The sequence below is a fragment of the Schistocerca nitens genome, chromosome 4 (genome assembly GCF_023898315.1).
Source record: "Schistocerca nitens isolate TAMUIC-IGC-003100 chromosome 4, iqSchNite1.1, whole genome shotgun sequence".
Taxonomy (NCBI): domain Eukaryota; kingdom Metazoa; phylum Arthropoda; class Insecta; order Orthoptera; family Acrididae; genus Schistocerca; species Schistocerca nitens.
The window spans coordinates 28,106,042-28,132,437 of NC_064617.1; the positions used below are offsets into that span (position 1 = coordinate 28,106,042).

Genomic DNA, 26,396 nt, shown 5'->3' on the forward strand with positions numbered 1-26,396 from the left:
CTTGCTTAGCAAATATATCTTCCTATCTTTCTTAACATTCCCTGTAAGACCGGTCGTCATAGATACTGTCACAGCCTTACAATCACTGATACCTTCCTCTACGTCGACCGATTCGATAAGTTCAGGGCTGTTTGTTACCAGGATGTCTAAGACGTTACCGTCACGAGTTGGTTCTCTAACGTCCTGCTCAAGGCAATTTTCGAACAAGACATCCAGAACAATACCATACGGATCGCTGTCTCTGGCACCAGTTTCGGTGGCATAACACTCCCAGTCTGTATCTGGCAAGTTGAAGTCATCCCCTATTACGACGGTATGATCAGGAAAAATTACTAATGATATTCTGCAAGTTCGCTCTACAACTACAGGTCCTGACCCAGGTAGTCTATAAAAGCATCCGATCACCATTTATGACCGTTCTTTGATACTCAGTTTCAACCAGATTAATTCACATTCGAAATCCATGACAACCTCGCTAGATTTTATCGAATTTTTTACTGCAATAAATTAGGTGTTATGTTGATGAATACAAAGATGAAGTAGCCTACTTTTGTCATCCTCGTAACTGTTTCCTTAAAACTTCTCTGAAAGAGTTAAGCATATTCCACCTTGTCCTAGTTGCAGTGATTTTTCTTTCTGTTTCTCGGTCACGGCCCTGTCTCTCCCCAACTCGTCATCACTACTGTTCTGTCGCGTTGCCCTCCCTTTTCCTGTTATATGTACAGTGTAGTCGGGAAGAGTCTGAAACGGTGTTGCAGGGCAGCTTCTGATGAGAAGTAACAGTTAAGAAAAAATTCGGTACATTGAACCATTTCCGAGTTAATTAGCATACAAGTTGGCCGCTCGGGCCGTTGCGCGCGCCAATTCCAGAGGCCCGCGCGGAAGTGGTGTTCGCCAGAGTGTTTTTCCTTGGGTTTCCTAAGACCGAACAATAGAGCGATACGAAAATTGGAGATGGAACAATAGTAAGGAACGTACCCGAGGCAAATCCTGGGCAGTCTCGTGCACTATCATCTACGCTACGAGAAAAAACTGACACTAATTGTATCTGGCAGGCGGTTTCAATATGCTCGTGTAATGATCTGATTGGGTAACTTCGATGCTAATTAACTCGACAACGGTGCAACGTTTTTTCTTAACAATTACTTCTCAGTACAACCTACCCTGCAACGCACTTACCACAAGCTTTACATTCTGTTCATTCTGTTTCTGATCCCTTAATATCAGTCTGTGGTAACGGTGCGCTGAAAAAGAACAGTTGCAAACCCCCGGGGAAAAAGAAGCTGGGAAACGGTGAGAGTAATAAGAAAGTAAGAAATGAAGAGAAACAACATTCTGAGCTGAAGAACAAGAACGGGGAAGCAGTACCGAGTGACCGCAAAAGAAGATAAAGAAGATCGGGAGAAAGGAAGAAATAGCAGAATGACCGGAGATATCGGATGTCTGCCGAATTTGAGGTGACGACTGTGACGGTGATTACAATAATCAGTTTTGTGGCACATGGAAACCACTGCCGACACGCAGTAGAGGAATTGATGAGTTGTGTCGCATCCGTGAAGGAGCGGATGAAACAGTGAACTGTGGTACAGGTGTGTTGGTTCTTGTGCTTGCAATCGTGCTGTGCTGCAAGTGCTGGAGAAAACACCCCAAGCCTATGTCTGGGATGACCGCTTTTCGGGGAACTAACGTTCTAAAAATTGTTCGGATGTGGCAATGAAATTTTTTGTACATTCCAAACTTAGATGAATGTGTCAAAATAAATATTTTTGCCTATATGCGAAGTATTCCCCGACTTTCCTCTCTGGAGAAATTTTCTATTTTGGTATAAGATACCTGTGTCTTCGGCGGCTCGTTAAAGAGTCATTATGTTTCGTTTTATTTCTTACACTCATTTATCTTTGTGTCTGTATTGCACTGGAAACACGTGTGCCGCACTGTAAATGATTGCGGCCTGCACTTCGAGTCTGTTCTGGAAACAAACCTGCTCCACTGACGCACGGTACCCGCGGTCGACTACACTAGTGCCCACTTCACCCTTCGACCCAAGATTTCCTCCAGCATAGCTCGCTACATGGCTCAGAAGAATTACAAAATAAAAATGAGCGACAGACGGTTGCTAATTGTACACGAGGAAACATCACTAAACGTTATCAACGCAATAGATCGTACGAAAACGTTTCTAATGGAGGAGTAATGTCCCATTATTATATTTCAACATTATTCCTCCATTCAGGAACAGTTACCTTGTGACAGAGTATTATAGAGCTTATGGTTTTAACACGTGCGTTATTACTTGAGAATATTTTGTCTTATTTTTGTACTTAAAATGCTATATACGATGAGTTTGTTGTGAGTTCGATACTGCCCTGCACGCCTTGGGCTCCCTCTACAATTCCTACCCTCTACATTTCGCTCCATAACCAAATCGGCGATTCATTGACGTCCCAGAAGGTGTGCTGATCACTTCTCTTAGATAAGCTGTGCCACAAATTCCACAACTCTTTTTTCTCCAGTTCAAATTAGTACCTCCTCCTCATTCTTCTGTAGCACAACTACCAAAAATGTATGTTCTCGTCTTGTCTGAGCTGCCTATCGTCCACGTTTCTGTTCCAATCAAGGCTACACTCCACACAAGTACCTTCAGTAAAGATACCCTGACTTTAAAATTTATATTCATTATTAAGAAATTTCTCTTTTTCAGGAACGTTTGACTTGCAGCCGCCAGTATGCATTTTACGCCTCACATACTTTGGCCACTTTTAGCTATTTTGCTGCCCTAGTAGCAAAAGTTATCGATTGATTTTACTGTCTCACTTTCTAATTTAACTCTATGTGAATCATCTGATTTAAACCGACTATATTTCATTAGGATTGTTTAACCTTTGTTGGTGTTCATCTTATACTCTCTTTTTCAACCCACTATAAGCTCCGTTCAACTGTTCTTGTAAGTCCTTTTCCGGCTCTGACAGAATGACAATGCCATCGGCAGACCTTCAAATTAATATATCGTATCCGTGTACTACAATTCTCCTTCCAAATTTCTCCGTGGTTTCCATGCTGCTTGCACAATGTGCAGACTGAACAACATTAGAGAGAAGCTATAGCCCAGTCTCAATCGTTTCTCTACTACTACTGCCATTTCACATTCTTCGATTCTTATAACTGCAGGCTTTTCTGTTCAAAATGTAGACAACTTTTCGCTCCTTGTATTTTTCCTCTGCTACATTCATAAATTTAAAAATTAAATTTTGAAAAAAAAGTCAAAGAACTATGAAATGAATTGTTTGAAAGTAATAAATAAAATGGATCATCGAAACATTTCACACGCCTTTGAATGAGCTCGAGATCATGGAACAATTACCCTATGCACCCTTTAAAATTTTGTGGTTCTAGGTGAAACATTGAATTTTATACTCTCAGCTGGCATCTCATTTTTTGTACATGTGCGCATGATTTCGAGCATCATTCAAAGGCGTGTCAGATGTTTCTCAAATGTATTTCATTATTTACTTGCAGATAAATCGTTTCATTATTATTAAGAGTATACAGATCAAGAGAAAGCGGTGAAGTGTCAATTTGTGCTGTAATTTGATATTCATTTCATTTTTTTCAATACGAAAGAAATAATTCCGCAATTTCTACACCAGTACAACTTTTTATGCGTAGAAAAGTCCTAGAAGAGATGAACTTCTTTAATATTTGATTTAAATAGCTAGTATAATCTGTTAATGAGCTATTTCAATTTTCTCTTAAATCGAAAACTACCTTATACGCTGCTCAGTTTAGTTCTTCATTTGTCCATTTGCGACTCATCGTTCGTCTATGAAAATTCCTGTGGTAATTTTCCTTCATATCACTAATTAAATTTTCCTGTTCCCTGATTGCTTCCAAGCAATTAAATGCTCTTTTCGAAACTGGACCCCACGCTGGTGAGTATGGTACCCAATTTATCGATTGCTGGCCATGAAAATTCCGAAAAAGCCCACTGGGTAATTTGTAGTGAATCTTCTTCTCACACCGTTCAAACATTCAAAGAGAAAAGACATTGTAGTACTAAGTCGTGAAATATTATTTTGAAAACACTGTCCTATTTCATTACTTAAGAAACAGCAATTAACATTTATTAAGGGAATGCACTTTTCATTCATTGAAAATTCATGTGTTTGCCACATGTGTAAGATGTGAAAAAACCACTTATACACAACTTATTGTTTAGAAGACATAAAAAGGAACACTTTACAGCGTGATGAGAATGGCTCTCCGCTAGCGGCCAAGGAAGATCTTGACAGTGACTTTTACATTCGGTGTTCAAACTTCCGTGTGATGAACGATACTTTTAAGGTGTTGTTAACAGTTTGGTCATTTTCCGTTAATGGTCAAGTGGAATCTGCGTGGCAATGATTGTCTAACACGGTCCTTCATGGAATCACTTTCGCGTGATTTGTTTCTGTACCACTTTCGAACATCACGCGGGGAAAACTAGCACTCATATCTTTCCGAGCGAGCTCTGAGTTCTCCTAGTTTATTACTATGATCATTCCTCGCTAGGTCGTTGGCGTTAACAAAATATTTTCGCATTCTGGGAAAGAGTTGGAGATTGAAATATTGTGAAATTATCTCGCCGCAACAAGTTTTTAGTCATTGCCGCCCCAACTCGCGTATCCTATTCCTCACACTCTCTCCCATATTCCGCGATAATACAAACCGAGCTTCACTTCTTTCAAGTTATTCGACGTACTGCGTTAGTCCTAGCTGGTACGAAACCCATTCCGCACAGCAATACATTCGCTGAAAACGGACAAACGTAGTGTAGGCAGCGTCTTTAGCGGATTTGTTTCATCTTGTAAGCGTTCTGGTAATGAAATGTAGTCTTTGTTTTCCATTCTCCACAACGTTGTCTATGTGATAGTTCCAATGTAAGTCGCTCGTAGTTGCTGAATTGATAGTCTTTAGATTCGTACGATTTATCATGCAAACGGAATTTAAGAGACTCCTCTTAGCAATCATGCGGATGGCCTTACTGTCTTCATTATTTAGGGATAATTGTTAATTTATGTGAGATATAACTTTTGTTTTGCTTTTCCGTCAGTTACTATGAAGTGTAACTTTTCTGCAGGAAAGCACGAATCTAGTTGCACGCAATTTGTTTAGAAGTGACTTGTGACGAGAGACTTCTGAAAATCTAGAGAAATGTAATGAGTTTGAGATTACCTGGCGATAGCACTCATTACTTCGTTGTGTTTCACAAGAGCGGTATTTTCTGAATCCGTGCTACGTATCAATAGATTGTTACTTTCGAACTAATTCACAATGTTCGAACACAGTGTATGTTCCAAAATCCTACGGCATACGGTGATAATGGTCTATAATTCAGCAACTCACTCAGATTTCATTTCTCGAGTATTGGTGTGACTTCTGCCACTTTCGAGCCTGTAGGCACGGGTCTTCCGTCGAGCGAAGAATTGTCTATGATTCCTAAACAGGAGTCAAACAGATGTTTCACGAATAATGGCCTCAGCTTCTGGCAAACGTGCAGGAATCTGTTCTGGAGTATCTGTCAGTGACTAGTACACCAAGTGCTTCATCTCACGCCACCAGAAGAAATCCTTACGAAGTGAGCAGCACATATGAAACAATAATCATGGTCAGCCTTTGATAAGGACACACCGTTCGTGTAACTTCACTGTTACAAACAGAAAGTCTTTCTTGTTTTCTTCTCTCAAAAGTTTCAACTTCCGTATAAGAAGCTTCTTTTACGCACTCTATGCAGAGTGAAAAGTAGGCTATTTAAACCGACGAACTCTGCGAGGTTGTAGGGGACATCAAAACAAATATTTTTCCCTAATCTCGTTTTTTCCTATGAGGAGTACTTAAACAGGAAGATTTCTCTGGTCGCAAATTAATTAAACCAACAAACACTTTTCCATTTTTTTTATGACCAAGAGACAACACATTAACACAACCCAATTTAAGTTACATTAGATTTTCAAAAATGCCTCCATTGACACGTAAACAAAGGTTACACCGTCGGATTATGTTCTGTCTGACACGGGCAAAAACCCCAGGAGTTCAAATGGTTCAAATGGCTCTGAGCACTATGGGACTCAACATCTTAGGTCATAAGTCCCCTAGAACTTAGAACTACTTAAACCTAACTAACCTAAGGACATCACACACACCCATGCCCGAGGCAGGATTCGAACCTGCGACCGTAGCAGTCCCGCGGTTCCGGACTGCAGCGCCAGAACCGCTAGACCACTGCGGCCGGCTAAACCCGAGTCCTGAATTGTTACTGCTGCTGCTAGTACTATCCGGGCAACCAGATTCTCTTCAAATGCAACAGGAGTTGCCTAAACAGGATTGCGCATCTAGCCCCGCACACAAAAGTTCAGAGGGGACATATCTGGGGATCGAGCAGGCCATGGTAGAGGACCACCTCTGCCAATCCACGTTTCTGGGAACCGTCGATCCAGGAATCGACGCACACGACGACTGAAATGTGCCGGCGCCCCGTGATGTTGGAACTACATGCGTTGTCTTGTAGGGAGCGGGACGTCTTCCAGCAATTCTGGCAATGGTCCGGCGAGAAAATTGTAATAGCGCCTGCCATTTAATGGCCTAGGTAGCAGATACGGCCTAATGAAACAGTCCCCAATAACAACGACCCACACATTAACGAAGAACTGGACTGATTGAATGATCCCGCTCCACATGCTGCATGACAGGTTCCTCAAATTGCAGCGTTCTTACCGTGCGACGGTGTCCCTGTCCAGATATTCTGCTAAACGACCCGGTCTCACGCAGACGTTGGTACACAGCAGCAAAGGTCGTATGATGCAGGATACGGCGATTAGGATATTCTTGTTGATAAATCCGCTGTGCAGCTCGTCCGTTGTGGTGCGCTACGTAGTACGCACCGATCATATCAGTGTACTCACTTCAGATGTATCGCTCCATTAGTAAACAGAGACAGTGCACTGCTACACTGGTGGACAGCAGTTGCCTACAACTGAAGGATGTAATACGACCTCTAACAACTGGCCTCCACCGGTTTAAATAATCCTCTTACGAAAAAATGACATTAGGGAAAGTGTTTTGATGTCCCCTACAACCTCCCAGAGTTTGTCGGTTTAAATACTTTTCACCCTGTATATGTGACAGTAAAACATATAGCACTGGAGGTAGTAGGCAAGCTACTGTGTGTGTGTTGGGGGGGGGGGGGGGGGGGAGGGTTTGAACTTGGCTTAAACTGCTCTAGTAGTTCCATAGCTGTGCTGGAGCGTATACGCACACACACATACAAACACACACAAATACGTTATTTTGTGCATAGTTTTGTAAACAAATATGAGGCAGAGTGAAGTGTGTAAAGGGTAAGTGGTTGCGGGATGTAGGAAAGATGGGAGACAATTGGTAGAGCGCGCGGCAGCAGATGGGCAGCCGTGGAGTGCGGCGGCGCGCCAGCAGACTGGCGCCAGCTGGGTACCGACCGCGACGTACTGCCAGCCGGCGGCGACGCGCACCAGCAGCGCCTGCTCGTCCATCACGTACGCCAGCGTGCCCACGGGGCTGGCCGCCGTCATCTGCAACACGATGGCGTGCGGTCACCACACTCTGCCCTTCTTTGGCCCTGCCACGATGTAAACACACAGCCCGTCTGCCTCTCTGCACGCTGCAGTCCGCCCACTGCGTGTACACGCAGAGTACAGAGCTGCTCTGCTCTACCGCAACGTCCCTACACTGTATTACAACTCTTCGCCCACGTTCCACGAATGCTGCGGAAAGGAAGCTCTCCAATAAGGAAAGTGATAACAGTGGAGAAACACTACATGTGAACATTTATTGTTAGCCTTTACCCAGAATTATCGAATGAAACAACAAGCTTAGTACGATAATGATGCAAAATAAGGAAATGAATTAAAATTTGTATCACAGTCGAGACTCGAACCCGCATCCCCTCGTTTACCGATGCAGAAATACTGACCACTACTCCACCACATTACCACGGTTAGCATCGCCGCAAGAACTATCCAAGTGTAGTGCCGTCCCCAACACAAACTTCAGTTCATATCTTCAGTTTGTTTCCCCCCTGAATCGTCACTATTACCAGGGCTCTCCGGCATTGCAATCGCAATCCAACGTTTGTCGTAATGGCGTAATGGCGAAGTCCTGGACCTTGGGTGATCTAATGGATATACAGGGTGAATCGCGTAAGACGTAACACCCCCTTCATTCGGGGGCGATTGCACGTATCGGCATGTGGTTTTCGGCGAATCATAGGAGACTATGGGGCACATACGTTGGTACATGCACAATAGTCACAACGTTTATACTGACCGAGATAATGAGGCAAGTACATGTTTTTTAAATGCAACAGTATACTTTTTTTTACCATCATTCGAACGCTCTGGAAAAGACGCGTATAGTGATGTAACGCATGTTGCTATTGTGATTCAAACTTTGCTTAAAAGAGGGCGGATGAGGATTTACCTACGTAGCGTAGGCCGTGCATGCTGCATAGAGCACGGCAACTCGGCCTTCGGGTCGCGCGAGGCGTGTTTACAGTCTGCAGCCGCTTCCGACCGCCTCGACCTTCAGTCGCACAATATTTCCCAGCGTCTTTTAAGCGAAGTTTGAATCACAATAGCAGCATGCGTTACATCACTATACGCGTCTTTTCCAGAGCGTTCGAATGATGCTAAAAAGAAGTATAGCGTCCCATTTAAAAAATCATGTACTTTCATCATTACCTCGGTCAATATAAACGTTCTGATTATTGTGCATGTACCAACGTATGTCCGCTATGATTCGCCGAACACCGCTTGTCGATACCTGCAATCGCCCCCTGAATAATGGGTGGTGTCACGTCTTACACGACTCACCCTGTATATAGAAATATAGCGTCCAGTCCTGGGATGCCATTCCAGTGCCGGAGAGTCCTGGAAATAGTGACGATTTACGGGGAAAGTAAGCTGAAGATATGAAGCGAACTCTGAGTTAGGGTGGGAACCGCATAAGCAGAACTGTACGCCTAGTGCTGTGGTAGTGTAATGGCCAGCATTTCTGTCAAATATGCAAAAGGACCCGGGTTAGAGTCCCGGCAGTCGTACAAATTTTAGTATATTTCTTCAGTTTCCATAATTATCGTAGTTAAAGATGAGACTTAAATGTCTCGGGGAAAATTAATTCAATCAAGTTTAGTACTGTTTCTCATTTATTTCTATGACACGTTTCGGGGACTGAGGCTTCCATCATCAGGAGGATTAATGTGGTTTGAATTTGTTGTTTTACAACTTTCGCGTTATCTCCGACAATGGTCTCCGAAAAGTGTGTTGGTACACGCGATGTAGCACGACAGATAAATCATTCTGTGACCACTGGAAACAGTGCCACGTGTTACCCCAGGGTCATTTTATAACACAGACAAGGCACATTAATCCACAAGATGGTGGAGGTTTAAACTTTCGAAATACATGACTAGTAAGAGTAAACCTGTTTTTTCATTCGATAAAATGGAAAAACTAAATGTTTTGTCATATTGTTGTATTGACTAATACTAACTACAAAATAAAGTTTAAGCATTAATTTGAAGAGTTTCTGCGAAGAACAGTGGTATGGTGTAGAAGGTGCTGCACGAAAGAAGGTTCTTCATTTCTTTCTTAAACTATAGAACATTACCTTGTAAATATTAATATATATACAATTACTGAGCACATAATAAACACTTTAAATGATAAAATACCGTCAGGATCTTCAGTGGCCGAGTGAAGGCATCTGACTTCATCTCTCGCAATTTAGTTTTAGAAAATTTAAGCTTTTTGTCGATTACATACTTCAGCACACGCCACATATAGTGCTTATTTGAGAAACAGAAGGCAGAAATCTGCTCTAGACTCTGCTAACACGTAGAATAACACGTAGCACAATTAGTTGCACCCTAATTGTTGGGAGTACCGTACAAGCAACAGCCAGCATCACCGTGTGTGCTGGCAGAAAGGCTCCGTCACGCCAGGTGGCGTAATGGTGTGCGTAATGCTGTCGATACACGTTTGGTGAGGGCCACACAGTTTCGTGGACAAGACAAGTGTCACATTTAAAATTTAAAAAACAATTTCCAAAATTGCTTCTAATGTTAAGAAAGAGTAATGACCCAAAAACAGACAAATGTTATAATAGTGTGCTATATTAATGAAAGTTATTAAAGGTCCATAAGTATGTGTATTACGTCTGAGATTAGCTACTCTGATGATAAAATTAAATCAAACTGGGATATTATTGAAAGAGAAACAAGCCAATGAAGAGCACAGAAAGACCGTATGAAAACTTTATTAACAGAAATCAGAGGTTGAAAATAGTTTAATAATCATTTTTTAAATGTTGTGGAGAAAATGGAATTCAGATGTTCATCAGAAAAGGCAAAGCTACATATGCAAGAGGCAATACCTATCGAATTTGATGAAATTGAAATTCTATCCACCTTCTGAAGTTAGGAAAATAATAAACTAAGTGAAAATTAAAAGCTTGCATGGAATTATTGGCATCTCTGGCAAAGTACTAAAGGCTAGTTCCCTATGGATAAGCAGGACTCCCAGCCACACGTGTAACAGTTCACTGAAGCACGTCATTTTTCCTGACAGATTAAAATATCCTATAGTTACACAATTTTAGAAAACGGAGGACAGGTCTGATGCCAACAGCTACTGCCCAATCTCACTTCTGATATATTTGTCCAAAACTCTTGAAAAAGTAACGTTTTTAGGAATAGCTTCACATACTTGTAAAAATATAGTACTAACAAAAAGCTAATTCGGTTTTCAGAAAGGCTTTTCAACAGAAAATGCTACATACACTTTCACTGATCAAATATGAAATCCTCTGAATAATCGAACATCACTAGTCGGGAATTTTTTGTGACCTATCAAAGTGTTTTGGCTGGGTAAGTCGTGGAACCGATATCGAAAAGCTTAGGTCTTGTGGTATGAGTGGGACAGTGGACAAATGGTTCAATTCAAATTTAACTGGAAGAGTACAGAAGGTTGAAATAGACAACTCATATAATGCGCAAAAATCAGCACATTCCTGAAAGTAGGGAAATACCAAGAATCAGGCCCCATAAGCTTTTATCTTGGGTCCTAATATGTACATTATGTGATCAAAAGTGTCCGGACACAAGGCTAAAAGTGACTTACACGTTCGTGGAGCCCTCCATCGGTAATGCTGGAATTCAGTATGGTGTTGGCTCACCCTTAGCCTTGATGACAGCTTCCACTCTAGTAGGCTTACATTTAATCAGGTGCTGGAAGGTTTCTTGTGGAATGGCGGCCACTCTTCACGGATTGCTGCACTGAGGGGAGGAATCGATGTCGGTCGGTGACGCCTGGCACGAAGTCGGAGTTCCAAAACATCCCAAAGATGTTCTATAGGATGCAGGTCAGGAGTCTGTGCAGGCTAGTCATTAAAGGGATTTTATCGTCGTGTAACCACTCCGCCATAGGCCGTGCATTATGAACTGGTGCTCGATAGTGTTAAAAGATGCAATCGCCACCCCCGAATTGCTCTTCAACAATGGGAAGCAAGAAGGTGCTTGAAACATCAGTGTAGGCCTGTGCAGTGATAGTACCACGCAAAACAACAAGGAGTGCAAGCCCCCTCCATGAAAAACACGATCACACCAAAACACCAACGTTTCCGAATTTTACTGTTGGCACTACACACGCTGGCAGATTACATTCACCGTGCATTCGCCATACCCACACACTGCCATCGGATCGCCACGTTGTGTACCGTGATTCGTCACTCAACGCAACGTTTTCCACTATTCAAACGTCCAATGTTTATGCTTCTTACACCAAGCGAAGCGTCGTTTGCATTTACCGTGATGATGTGTCGCTTATGAGCAGCTGCTCGACCATAAAATCAAAGTTTTCTCACCTCCCGCCTAACTGTCATAGTACTTGCAGTGGATCCTGATGGAGTCTGAATTCCTGTGTGGGGGATGGATAGATGTCTGCCTATTACACATTACGACTATCTGCAACTCTTGGCGGTCTCTGTCAGTCAATAGACGAGATAGGCCTGCATGCTTTTGTGCTGTACGTGTCCCTTCACGTTTCCACTTCACTATCACATCGGAAACAGTGGACATAGGAAGGTTTACGAGTGTGGAAATCTCGCGTACAGACGTATGACACAAGTGACACCCAATCACCTGACCACGTTCGAAGTCCGTGAGTTCCGCGGAGCTCCCCATTCTGCTCTCTCACGATGTCTAATGACTACCGAAGTCGCTGATGTGGAGTATTTACAGTAGGTAGCAGCACAATGCACCTAATATGAAAAACGTATATTTCTGGGGAAGTCCGGATACTTTAGATCACACAGTGTATTAATGACTTGCCACTCCATAGTCACAAAGATGTGAACCTAGATTATTTATGAAGATAAGAAAAGTACAGTAATAATCTCCAACAAAGAAGAAACAGCTGAAAAGTTGTAAATTATGTCTTTCACAAAAGTACTATTTGGTTCTCTGTAAATGGGCTCTCTCAAAGTTTTGATAAAACACAATGTTAACAAATATAGATTGGCGACTCAATAGAGTACTGTGTGCACAACGACCATATGATAAATAAAATTAGAATGAAGGTCAGCGTTGCCCACAATTTTGATTATTAACAGCAAGATCGATTTTCGATCACATAGTGATCATCTTCAGTGCTCGAAATTAAAATTTTTCACATAGCGATCACTGAATCAGAAACAAAGGACCACAAATACACCTGAGTATAAACCAACTGCTGGTAAGAACATACCTTTAGCGTACAAATTAAAGCTAGTAGGCACTGGTGTCTAGTTATTGGCAGTAACAGAAGCCATGAAACGATCACAATAACTGAAGCCGCTCTTTACATTCACCTATACAGCAGATCTCAGTGTGACAGGGGCTTGCAACGCCTCCTATATGACGTGTCACGTGAAGACTTAAAATTGCTTTGTTTGGGAAGAGATTACCACAAAATACCAAATGGGCACTTGCAAATCGTTAATAAAATATTTCAAATGTAAAATTGTGCATTAAAAACGCATAGCAAAATGGAAGGGGTAAATGCACATCTTGCCAACATATACTGACATGTTATTTTCAAACAACTTGAAAAACACGCAAGAATAAATATCAACAGATAAAATTATAAGGTGTCAGCTTAGAGGACTAGCAAAAAAGAAAAATATACAAATAACATGACATCAAATATAACAGAATTTGTTATAGCACAGTAATCGCTATCTGGAGTGGAAGGTCAGAGGTGAAAAGTTCTTAATTTACGTAAAATACGTCGAAACCAAGAAGTCGAATGTAAAAATAGTGGTAGTTGTACAATATATGTCACGATTTAAGAGGTCAAAATGTCATGAAACACATTATGCTGTATAAAATTTTTTTCGCGTTTTTATACAGCATAATGTGTTTCATGACATTTTGGCCTGTTAAATCGTGAAATATATTGCACAATTACCACTATTTACGTATTTGACTTCTTTTTTCAACGTAATATTTTATTAAGAACTGTGCACCTCTGACTTCCCACGCCAGATGGCGGTTACTGTGCTATATTGCTATTAGTGTTATCGCAAATTTTGTCAATAAACATGAAAGAAAATTAGCTTGCTATGCCTATTTTCATTTCATTGCTTTTGTATGTCATCATATTTTGGGGCAATTAATCACTAATTAATTAAAAGTATTCATTGAACGAAAGTTTGTAATAAGAATAATATCTGGTGACCAGCCAAGATCATCTTGCAGATACTTATTTAGGATCTAGGGATATTAGTAATAGCTTTGCAACATATATATTCATTTATTAAATTTGTTATTAGTAACCCATCCCAACTCAAATGCGATAACAGCTTCAAAACTAGGATAGAGGCTGATATTCACTACTCTCTCTAACTTTGGCACAGAAAATCTTTGTTCACTTAGCAAATAGCATTAAAATCAGACAGATAGCTAAGCAATATTTACACACAAATTACAAGAACTTCTTAATGACAACAATTTCTACTCAACAGATGGATTCTTTAATGTAAGTGAGTAATATTAGAAATAAAAACCTTGAATTATTGCATGTAAAGAAATCTTTTGCTAAACTGAGATATTCAAATCGATTACGAAGCTCTGAAGATCGCCCCGAGCACATATGGTGGTACTGCTCATTGGTGCTATGGTACTTCAACGGTTTGGGTCTACCAGTGCTAATGGTGCTACCTGTTATTTCACATGTTAGTAATGACAGTATATTACATATGCATCAAAGTTTCATTTATGTGTATCTAAATTGGTACGTATTTGCGTCTAGAAAACCATTTTGTTCTTGAATATTGTTGGTATAGCACTGACTCTTACAAGAAATTTGTGTTTCTATAAAACTTACCACAAAACATTTGTTACATTCGTTTGTTTATAATATGTCATCAGACGATGTGTTAAACCCAAAACACATTATGACACTTAATAAACAAGTTAAGAGGAAACTGTTTTTAAGAAACCACGCAACCTTAATGGTTATACGCCTCTTATAGGACTTTCAGTATCATTTAGAATTTAAACTGCATTTCCCTACAATTAATCATACTTTGCCACAAAAAGAGGTGACATATACCATTATAAAACTCTTTGAAGATGTATGGAAGCAAATAAAATATATGACAAAACACAGAAACATTTCCAAATATAGATTAAAGATGTTTCTCCTTAGCAGCTACTATACCATAGAGGAATTCTTGATCAGAAATAATTAGTCATTTATACAAAAAGTAAAAACCTGTAAAACGCCAGCATGTCGCATATAAATTTTGTGGAACATTTAAATCTACCAGAGACAGCAAAAACAAGAAAACAGAAACCTGTGGTACATGATGTGTTGCTGATTCGAATAGTGTGTTGCAATTCCCATGCCATTTTATCAAACCAGAATACGATAAAATGCGTCAACATCACACCTCTACTGTTCAACATTGTTTATGTTTTCCTTTTTTACCGTGTTTTACACAGTCAGAAGTTTCAGTCAAGTCACATTTTATTTGCGCTGGCACTAACTCTTGATTTATTGACTACCATTTGCAGAGGTATCTATAGCATTTTTATCTGATACTTGTTTACCAAGGAAAATAGCCAAACACCAGTATTTTCTTTTGAGAAGTTATTTTATTTAGGTGACCTGCACCTCATTAATACCTCTGCATGCTAAAAACGAGTGTATGTGCAGTGATTATCAAGGTATACCACATCTGACATTACAGAAAATGAAGTATAATAATAAAAGCCCTTAAAACCTATAAAATTGCTTTAAGGAAAGTACCTGTACACACACAGCACAACAAAGCACAAGTACACATACTGGTTAGCATCGAATCAATTTGGAATCAAAGAGATAGAACAGAACATGCCAAACATTACAAAAAAACCAAAAATACACAATACACAAAATCAGAAGCAGAAACAAATAAAGCTTGACTAGATTCTTTTGTTTTATTATTACTTTTTACACTTTATGTTGTTTTATTATTATTTTTTGCTTACTTTTTTAATATAAGAAACCTATGTTTTACCTGTAGATAAGAAACAAACTAGTTCTTAGGAAAATCTGTTCTCATTTATTTGACAGGTGTGCTTAAAATACGAACTGATTATCATGAGGTTTTGATGTATTACTTCCTTGTAAATTCTATTATCAATGAATTTACGGACGGTTTTTTAAATACCGGAAATAATGAGATGTTACAGTAATTACTAATAACATGTTTTCTCACTTTTTGTAAAGTGGTTGCCAATATCATATTATCAGGAAATACATAAGCACCAGTATATTAAAATGTTCACCTGAACAACTTTTATTTGTTTCATGAATGATTTTATCGTCACTAATTCAATACCCGTTTTAAGAGAGCTGATAACTTTGAAAGCTTTCGAAGATGTAGGATGTAGGTGGGTTTAATAAAACTTGTTTTGAAACACTTGTTAGCTTCTATAGGCAGTCTACTAAGGAAGTGTTCAGTTTAAATTATTTGCTACTGTCAGAAAGACATCAATAAAAGTGTCAGCATTACTAAATTACATTTGACTGAAAAAAATTACTTATAAGCCCTATGACTGCACAAGAAAACGCTGAAAATGGTAACTGGCACCGTGGAAGTCGAGAGGTCCATAGTTACAAGGTGAGAAGACGTTTCTGTTTTCCATCAGCCTGTAAACAGGAATATAATAAATTAAGCCACTTGTTGTTGTTGTGGTCTTCAGTCCTGAGACTGGTTTGATGCAGCTCTCCATGCTACTCTATACTGTGCAAGCTTCTTCATCTCCCAGTACCTACTGCAACCTACATCCTTCTGAATCTGCTTAGTGTATTCATCTCTTGGTCTCCCTCTACGATTTTTACCCTCCACGCTGCCCTCCAATGCTAAATTTGTGATCCCTTGATGCCTCAAAACATGTCCTACCAACCGATCCCTTCTTCTAGTCAAGTTGTGCCACAAACTTCTCTTCTCCCCAATCCTATTCAATACCTCCTCATTAGTTACGTGATCTACCCACCTTATCATCAGCATTCTTCTGTAGCACCACATTTCGAAAGCTTCTATTCTCTTCTTGTCCAAACTAGTTATCGTCCATGTCTCACTTCCATACATGGCTACACTCCATACAAATACTTTCAGAAACGACTTCCTGACACCTAAATCTATACTCGATGTTAACAAATTTCTCTTCTTCAGAAACGCTTTCCTTGCCATTGCCAGTCTACATTTTATATCCTCTCTACTTCGACCATCATCGGTTATTTTACTCCCTAAATAGCAAAACTCCTTTACTACTTTAAGTGTCTCATTTCCTAATCTAATTCCCTCAGCATCACCCGACTTAATTCGACCACATTCCATTATCCTTGTTTTGCTTTTGTTGATGTTCATCTTATATCCTCCTTTCAAGACACTGTCCATTCCGTTCAACTGCTCTTCCAAGTCCTTTGCTGTCTCTGACAGAATTACAATGTCATCGGCGAACCTCAAAGTTTTTACTTCTTCTCCATGAATTTCAATACCTACTCCGAATTTTTCTTTTGTTTCCTTTACTGCTTGCTCAATATACAGATTGAATAACATCGGGGAGAGGCTACAACCCTGTCTCACTCCTTTCCCAACCACTGCTTCCCTTTCATGCCCCTCGACTCTTATAACTGCCATCTGGTTTCTGTACAAATTGTAAATAGCCTTTCACTCTCTGTATTTTACCCCTGCCGCCTTCAGAATTTGAAAGAGAGTATTCCAGTCAACGTTGTCAAAAGCTTTCTCTAAGTCTACAAATGCTAGAAACGTAGGTTTGCCTTTTCTTAATCTTTCTTCCAAGATAAGTCGTAAGGTCAGTATTGCCTCACGTGTTCCAACATTTCTACGGAATCCAAACTGATCTTCCCCTAGGTCGGCTTCTACTTGTTTTTCCATTCGTCTGTAAAGAATTCGCGTTAGTATTTTGCAGCTGTGACTTATTAAACTGATAGTTCGGTAATTTTCACATCTGTCAACAACTGCTTTCTTTGGGATTGCAATTATTATATTCTTCTTGAAGTCTGAGGGTATTTCGCTTGTCTCATACATCGTGTTCACCAGATGGTAGAGTTTTGTCATGACTGGCTCGCCCGAGGCTATCAGTAGTTCTAATGGAATGTTGTCTACTCCCGGGGCCTTGTTTCGACTCAGGTCTTTCAGTGCTCTGTCAAACTCTTCACGCAGTAACTTATCTCCCATTTCGTCTTCATCTACATACTCTTCCATTTCCATAATATTGTCCTCAAGTACATCGCCCTTGTATAAACCCTCTATATACTCCTTCCACCTTTCTGCCTTCCCTTCTTTGCTTAGAACTGGGTTGCCATCTGAGCTCTTGATATTCATACAAGTGGTTCTCTTCTCTCCAAAGGTCTCTTTAATTTTCCTGTAGGCAGTATCTATCTTACCCCTAGTGAGACAAGCCTCTACATCCTTACATTTGTCCTCTAGCCATCCCTGCTTAGCCATTTTGCACTTCCTGTCGATTTCATTTTTGAGACGTTTGTATTCCTTTTTGCCTGCTTCATTTACTGCATTTTTATATTTTCTCCTTTCATCAATTAAATTCAATATTTCTTCTGTTACCCAAGGATTTCTATTAGCCCCCGTCTTCTTACCTACTTGATCGGTTGCTGCCTTCACCACTTCATCCCTCAGAGCTACCCATTCTTCTTCTACTGTATTTCTTTCCCCCATTCCTGTCAATTGTTCCCTTATGCTCTCCCTGAAACTCTCTACAACCTCTGGTTCTTTCAGTTTATCCAGGTCCCATCTCCTTAAATTCCCACCTTTTTGCAGTTTCTTCAGGTTCAATCGGCAATTCATAACCAATAGATTGTGGTCAGAATCCACATCTGCCCCAGGAAATGTCTTACAATTTAAAACCTGGTTCCTAAATCTCTGTCTTACCATTATATAATCTATCTGAAACCTGTCAGTATCTCCAGGCTTCTTCCATGTATACAGCCTCCTTTCATGATTCTTGAACCAAGTGTTAGCTATGATTAAGCTATGCTCTGTGCAAAATTCTACCAGGCGGCTTCCTCTTTCATTCCTTCCCCCCAATCCATATTCACCTACTATGTTTCCTTCTCTCCCTTTTCCTACTACCGAATTCCAGTCACCCATGACTATTAAATTTTTTCGTCTCCCTTCACTACCTGAATAATTTCTTTTATCTCGTCATACATTTCATCTATTTCTTCATCATCTGCAGAGCTAGTTGGCATATAAACTTGTACTACTGTAGTAGGCATGGGCTTTGTGTCTATCTTGGCCACAATAATGCGTTCACTATGCTGTTTGTAGTAGCTAACCCGCACTCCTATTTTTTTATTCATTATTAAACCTACTCCTGCATTACCCCTATTTGATTTTGTATTTATAACCCTGTAATCACCTGACCAAAAGTCGTGTTCCTCCTGCCACCGAACTTCACTAATTCCCACTATATCTAACTTTAACCTATCCATTTCCCTTTTCAAATTTTCTAACCTACCTGCCCGATTAAGTGATCTGACATTCCACGCTCCGATCCGTAGAACGCCAGTTTTCTTTCTCCTGATAACGACGTCCTCTTGAGTAGTCCCCGCCCGGAGATCCGAATGGGGGACTATTTTACCTCCGGAATATTTTACCCAAGAGGACGCCATCATCATTTAATCATACAGTAGAGCTGCATGTCCTCGGGAAAAATTACGGCTGTAGTTTCCCCTTGCTTTCAGCCGTTCGCAGTACCAGCACAGCAAGGCCGTTTTGGTTAATGTTACAAGGCCAGATCAGTCAATCATCCAGACTGTTGCCCCTGCAACTACTGAAAAGGCTGCTGCCCCTCTTCAGGAACCACATGTTTGTCTTATAAGGAACTAAACGACTACCCGAGGCTGCCTGGTTTCTTATCGTACCCGTAATGTCACAAATGAAGCAAACTTACCAGCGGTGTAGATGTTCAAGTTCGAAACCCAGTCTAATACTAAAGCCAAACCATGCAAAGTGTATTTGTTCCTTTTCAGTTTCTGAAAAGATATCGCTCATGTCACTTCCGGCATTTAATTCACATTAATTCCATTTATTTAAAGAACTGAATTTAAATGTTTCCTATACACAAATACCTTAGTCACAGCATGCTGAATTTTTCCACCAAATCCGTTTCCCCAGCGGCACTATTCCAATGCCTTCTGTGACCCAGGAAACGACGTGACGAAACGTCAGTGACAAGATTTTAGTCGTACGCAGAGACGAGCTCAGAAAATCGCCGTTTCATTACTTCCTGGACACAAAGTTAACGGAGGGCATTACAGTTTATAAAGGTTCATGCTCATCAATTAAAGACGACTGTTATGTTACTGAACTCTGTGGAAATCGGTACGAACTCAAAAAGAATAATTATTTAATTCAACCTGCGTATCGAGAAGAAGGCATTTGTTTTATTTTCCTCTCGTGGAATGAGATCACACAAGGAAGATGTGACGGGCAAGGTTAAATACGAAGAAGTGTCATAAAAACTCAAGAAATGCCTGATCACAGAATGCGATTTATAGTGCAAAATACTTTATTTAACATTTTACTAATTAACAGTTAAAAATTAATTTAATTTGTAGCTCCACTTTCAAGACTTGAATCAGAAAACGGTAGCTGAACTCGCTCTTCAGCGAGCAACGTGCTATGTTGCGCGTTGAATACATCAGTTCAGACACGACTCCACAGTACGTAACAGACCGCTCATGTGACTAGTTGGTCCTGATCGAAACGCTGTTATTAAACATAATCGTATTCACTTACGGATTTAAAAATTATTTCACTTTTGTTCATAGCGATTACAGTTTCGAGAAAAACCCAGAAATTTCACATACAAATACGACTTCTAGATGCAAGGCCTACGCACAGCGTTGTATGTTGCGTTGAAAGTGTGTGCCACGTGAAATTGATATATATTTCATACAGAATTCGCCTAGAGTCCTCCAAAGTATGGCATACAAGTGCTGTGCTCCCTTTTACCATGGAAATTATAAACCCAAAAAAGGCATGAAAGTGCACATGTTTCGGTTTCCCAAATGTGTGAAGTTGAGAAATCGCTGGATTGCAGCTATTCCCAGTCAGGAATTTGTGGCTATGCATATTCAAGGGTAATTAAATGACGAAAAATTTGTTACGTGTTATTTGTTTCCATTGCAGAATATTTGACAATTGTTTTTAAAATCAGTTAAGTATGATGTCCAAGTATCATTTGTTTCTTAATTTTGGACCATTGCTGCGACCTTAATACGAATCTGGCTGTGAAATGTCTCTCTTTAATGCAACTATTGTCACACAGAATAGCTATATTAATTTGTGTTGTGCTGTTACAGATCTGTCACAAACATTTCCAACCGGAAGGTATCGTATGGACAGCAAACTGCTTTGACGAGAAGACAGGACTGTTTTTAACTGTAAATCTCGAACGACCGAGGATAAAAGATGCATGTGTTACATCGATATTTCCTGGTTGTCCTTCTTACTAAATATCGCAACTGGCTTTCCGGGAATCGCCTGATGAAAATCGGATGCATCTCGAAACAGCACAACTTCAGAAAGCGATAAGTGAGAGTGTGAAGTCTGCAGATCAACACGAAAGTGAGAACAACATTTCAAATATATCTCAGTTGCCAGTGGGGCATAAAGTCAACTTTTCTTCGTTCTGGACCGTCATCAGCAAGGCAGACTGTAATTTTTGTTAACATACAGAGAACAGGATCTGTACCTAATTTATGTTACACTGTAGTTATTAATGAACAGTTGGAAGTTTCATTTTTTTTATAGAGGAGTATCAGTGAATAACTCCCAGAACAGATACCAGTTTCCTATGAAAAAAAATTACTTTCATTAAATTTAAAAAGTATACTGAAACCTGTTGAAAACAGTGCATCTCCAGAGTATGAAGATAAAGAGCATTTATTAGAGATAATGCAAGGTGTTTTAGATAAGTTTATTGAAGAATCTGATGATAAAAGCTTTTTTCAGTTCGCTTCAGTCGGGAACTGCGCTGCTGCTACGGTCGCAGGTTCAAATCCTGCCTCGGGCATGGATGTGTGTGGTGCCCTTAGGTTAGCTAGGTTTAAGTAGTTCTAAGTTCTAGGGGACTGATGACCTCCGAAGTTGAGTCCCATAGTGCTCAGAGCCATTTGAACCATCTGTAGGAGCTCCAGCAGTTTTATTTATAACCGAAAACGTCTGCTTGTTGTTACACATTGCCGATTTTTTACTGCAAGAAAACGTAGCTCCTGAGGCAAAAGACAGAACTTAAAATTACAGTTTTCCTTCAAGCCTAGAAACGCGTATTTAAGGCAAATCGTCAAAACGATTTTACATGTTCAAATAATATAGGGCAGTTTTGTTCAGTTACTTTGTGCAATGATATAAATTTCCATACGTCCATTACAAGACCATGTAGAAGGGGAAAGCACGGGAATCACTGTGCAGTTTCAGCTCTAAAACTCGTAAAGTTCGTGTAGCTGCAGAGTGCTCAACAGCAGCGTTCTGATACAGACCCGGCCATCAGTGTGTGACGTCACAAGTGTCCGCGCAGGCCTGTAGTCCACGTGGTGTTGCTCCGGCACGGCCGCTAGTCCAAACATGAAGCGAGTACGAAATGACCAAGACATAGACTTCACAGATAGACACAAAAACGGGGAAAAGCATTCACAGTAACGTATTTCTTACGTTCGTATGGTTCCGTTTGACAGTTGGATAACATTTGCTCTTCGCTAACACAATAATTTGTAATGATGTTTTACTCACACATGGGGTGGATCAGATACCATCTTTTTCATCTGATATTAAAGGGAAAAAAGATGATAAGGAGGTAATTTCATCGAAAAGAGAAGATGAATCAAAGATCTGATGTGAAAGGAAACTGTTAAAAATTAGTCAAGCATGGAAGGCTTTCATTAAAATGATCCAGAGCGAAAGCCAAGTGGGAAGAAGAAAGTTTTTTCTTCTTTTTTTTTAATTTTTTGGTTGAGAGATGGAAGGTGGAGGAATCAAGGAGGCAGAGAAAATCAGAGTGGACCTCGGACACCGTTGCAACTCTGGCGAAGCGAGAATACCGAGAGCGGGCGACAGCGAACGAAATATTCTTCATAAATCACAGACCCCATAATCCGCTCTTGTGGCGTATAGCGCATGCACCTTTTTTGCGAGACTGCAAGTCACAACCGGACCCAATCCTCGTGGCGGATTAACGACTCCCGAACACAACTGATGCATTGGTCGGTCTGTGAGCGATTGCTAGACGGTTCGCGCGCTTTTTTAGAAAAATTGTGCACTGGTTGCCAATACCCACATCAGAAAGTGCAATACATGGACAGTTAAAACACGATCGCAAGCAGACCAAAGTTCGTACAGTCCAGTGACAGGTCGCGCGTACGACTTCCCTGCCTTCGGAAACTGACAACTGCGGCTACACGGAGGGCATTCGAAAAAAAAAAAAAAAACTCTTAAAGAAATCATTTTACCAAATGTTGAATACTAAAAGGGTTTGACGCTAAGAAGAAGCAGAATCATATACTCGAAACACTTCATCTATGACAGATACTATTAAAATACCTTGCACAGAATAAACGTGTCAGTTCTTTTAATCTGTCATGTGTTTACTTGGAGCAGCAAACTCCAAGCTCCTTCCATTGCAACGCAGCAGATGGGTCTCGGGAGGCGAACATTCACATCGAGTCCATGACGACATGGCGTCTGTGACACGACACTGATTACAGCTGCGCCGTGACAAGGCGCATCTGATACTGGACTTTTACACTGCTTCCCCGTCTCACAACCCTGCTGAGCATGAAATGAGATTCTGGAACAGCGGCGGAGAGATGACGAGAAAAGACAGCGAGGGAGATGCAGTTGTCTCAGGCATGATGAACGAGGCGGTACACGTGACGGTAGCGAGAACTAATGACTTGACGAAACCATATTGTCTACTGGTATGTAGCGTCTTGCAACACCTAGCAAACGTTTGCACATTATTCTGGATTTTATTACGTGGCATGTGGTGGCATAACCTGTGTGTGGAAATCCCGGTAATGCGTGGAAAAGTATGAAAGGAACGTCTAAGTATACATCCGCATCTACACAGATACTCCGCAAGCCACCGTACGGTGCGTGGTGGAGGGTACCCTGTACCACTACTTGTCATTTCCCCTCCTGTTGCACTCGCAAATAGAGCGAGGGGAAAACGACTGCCTACGTGCCTTCGCGTGAGACCTAATTTCTTGTATCTTATCTTCGTGGTTGCTTTACGCGCAATGTATGTCGGCGGCGGTAGAATCGTTCGCCAGTCAGCTTCAAATGCCGGTTATCAGGTAACTGTGTATCTCGAAAATAACGTCGCCTTCCCTCCAGGGATTTCCATTTGAGTTCCCGAATCATCACCGTGACACTTACGTGTTGTTCGAACCTACCGGTAACAAATCTAGCAGCCCGTCTCTCAATTGCTTCTACATCTTCCTTCAATCCGACCTTATACGGGTCCCAAACACTCGAGCAGTACTCAAGAATAGGTCGCGCCAGAGTTCCATATGTGACCTCTTTCACGAATGAACTTCTCTTTCCTGAAATTCTCTCAATGAACATAAATCGACCGTTTGCCTTACCTATCACAGTTTACACGTCACGTGCTCGTTCCGTCTCATATCGCTCTGGAATTTACGCCCATATATTTAAACAACTTGGCTACGTCAAGTAGGACACTAGTAATACTTTTTTTAAAACAATATAGTTGTGTGGAGATAGCAGCAATTACTTTACTTATAATCAGCTTGCACAGGATAGAGTAGCATGGAGAGCTGCATCAAACCAGTCTCAGGACTGAAGACCACAACAACAACATAATCAGTTATTCAAAATGACAGTCACAGCGCATTATTTATTTTGCGCCAACCGGTTTCAACACGCGATGGGGTCATCTTCAGGGCAATTTACACCATTTGGTCGCTCGCTGGAGTCGTCAACCTGCCTGTGCACGGTTGGTAACCAACACTGTACACAATATGGCAGTACTGTGTATAGGAACCGCAGTGTATGACGAAGGGCTGAACCTGAGGATGACGGGTGATCTAAACTTACCTACCGTTAAAACTATATGAAAACGCGATCTGTATGGGAAACTGACAGATTTTGTGACAGATTTGGACTTGAAGAGACGGAAAGGATACGTCAATAAATTATTTTGCCACTGGGGACTCAGTTCAAAAAGGTATGAAAATAGGCGCGGAGTACCAAATATAAGAGGCAGAAAGTAGTCTTTAAACAATATTTTTAAGGTATATCTATTTCATCTATTTATTTATTCATTTATCAGGTTTCGTGGGACCGTACAAACCTAAGTAACTTCGTGACAGAACGGGTCGGTATATAGTACATAACGCTGATTAGAAAATTTATAAATAAGGAAGTAGCTAATAAATAAATCCCGAAATAACAGCGACTATCGCAATAAATAACACATTACAGAAAAACGTTGTCAGGTACTGCGAGGTAATCTTCTACAGAATTGATGGGGAGTGTCACAAGAAAACCCTTCAACTCGTATCCGAATATTTGGGATTTATCCCTAATTTTTTTCGGTTCTGCTAGAAACCTGCAGTTCTTCTAGAAACCTGTGTAAAATAAAACCTACTACAGAGTTCAGACCTTTCAGTACAATGCTCAACGAAGTGTCACCCACGTCTATATCGTTTAACCGTCCAGTGTTCGCTGAATAAGTGTCGAAGTTTCCTCTGAATGGATCAGTATCGTCAGTAACAAATCCTGCATTGGGATGTATGTACAGGGACGTCAGGGTCAGATTTCCAAGACAGCGAAGCAGCCTACACGAAATTCGCGAGCTGACGCCACAGTTCTGTATCATAACACTTTTCTGGGACAAGAACATTCCTCGAGTGGGCACTCAGTTGCCCCAATATACAACAGAACTGCATACGAGATAAAAGGAAGCAGCAGAGTTAAAACTCTATTTAGATTCAAAATGGTTCAAATGGCTCTGAGCACTATGGGACTTAACACCAGTGCTCATCAGTCCCATAGAACATAGCACTACTTAAACCTAACTAACCTAAGGACATCACACACCGTAGCGGTCACGCGGTTCCAGACTGAAGCGCCTAGAGCCCCACGGCCACACCGGCCGGCATCTATTTAGAGGAGACAAAAATATAAACACTGTATGATGACATAAACCTACTAACACACTATGCCCAAGACAACAGTGGAATCGCTACGTGAGCAACACGTTATTTTACGACTCACCACTCATTTTGATCACGTGACATACGTTGGTACAGCGGTCGGATGAAATATAGAAACAACGTGAGAAATACAGGCTAGCCAAGTCTGCTGGTTGCCCTGTCGTATGTGACCACCTGTGCCGTGTCCTGATTGGTGCTGGTATGGTGATTGCTTCCGAAGTCTTTGGTGTTTCATAAGGCACCGTATCGAAAAATTTTGCGGCATACAGGGAGAGCAGATAACATCAACCACTAAGTCACAACGAGAACGAAACTGTATGCTGAGTGATCGTGAAGGACGGCCCTTGAAGTGGTTTGTGACGAAAGTTTAGAGGAAGTCACTGCAAAAGTCCCTGCAAAACTGAACCTCGCATTGGCGAACTCTGTCAGCGCCAAAACTACGGGAGCTCCATGAGCAGGGAATTGTAGAAACAGCTGGAATCCCAAAACCACTCATCACTGATGCAAATGCCCATAATAGGAAAGTGTGGTGCCGAAACCGTAAAACCCGCTCTATGGAGCAATGCAAGGAAG

At 40.9% G+C, this 26,396-nt stretch overlaps 1 protein-coding gene across 1 annotated transcript in view; it reads right to left on the bottom strand.

Annotated features, from left to right (window-relative positions):
- The window catches only part of LOC126252896 (collagen alpha-1(XV) chain-like), a 269,979-nt gene that overhangs the window by 123,178 nt on the left and 120,405 nt on the right, over positions 1-26,396 (bottom strand). Inside the window, exon 6 of the mRNA XM_049953866.1 lies at positions 7,491-7,583. Within this exon, the coding sequence (XP_049809823.1) occupies positions 7,491-7,583 (93 nt within the window). The remainder of the gene's footprint in view (positions 1-7,490; positions 7,584-26,396) is intronic.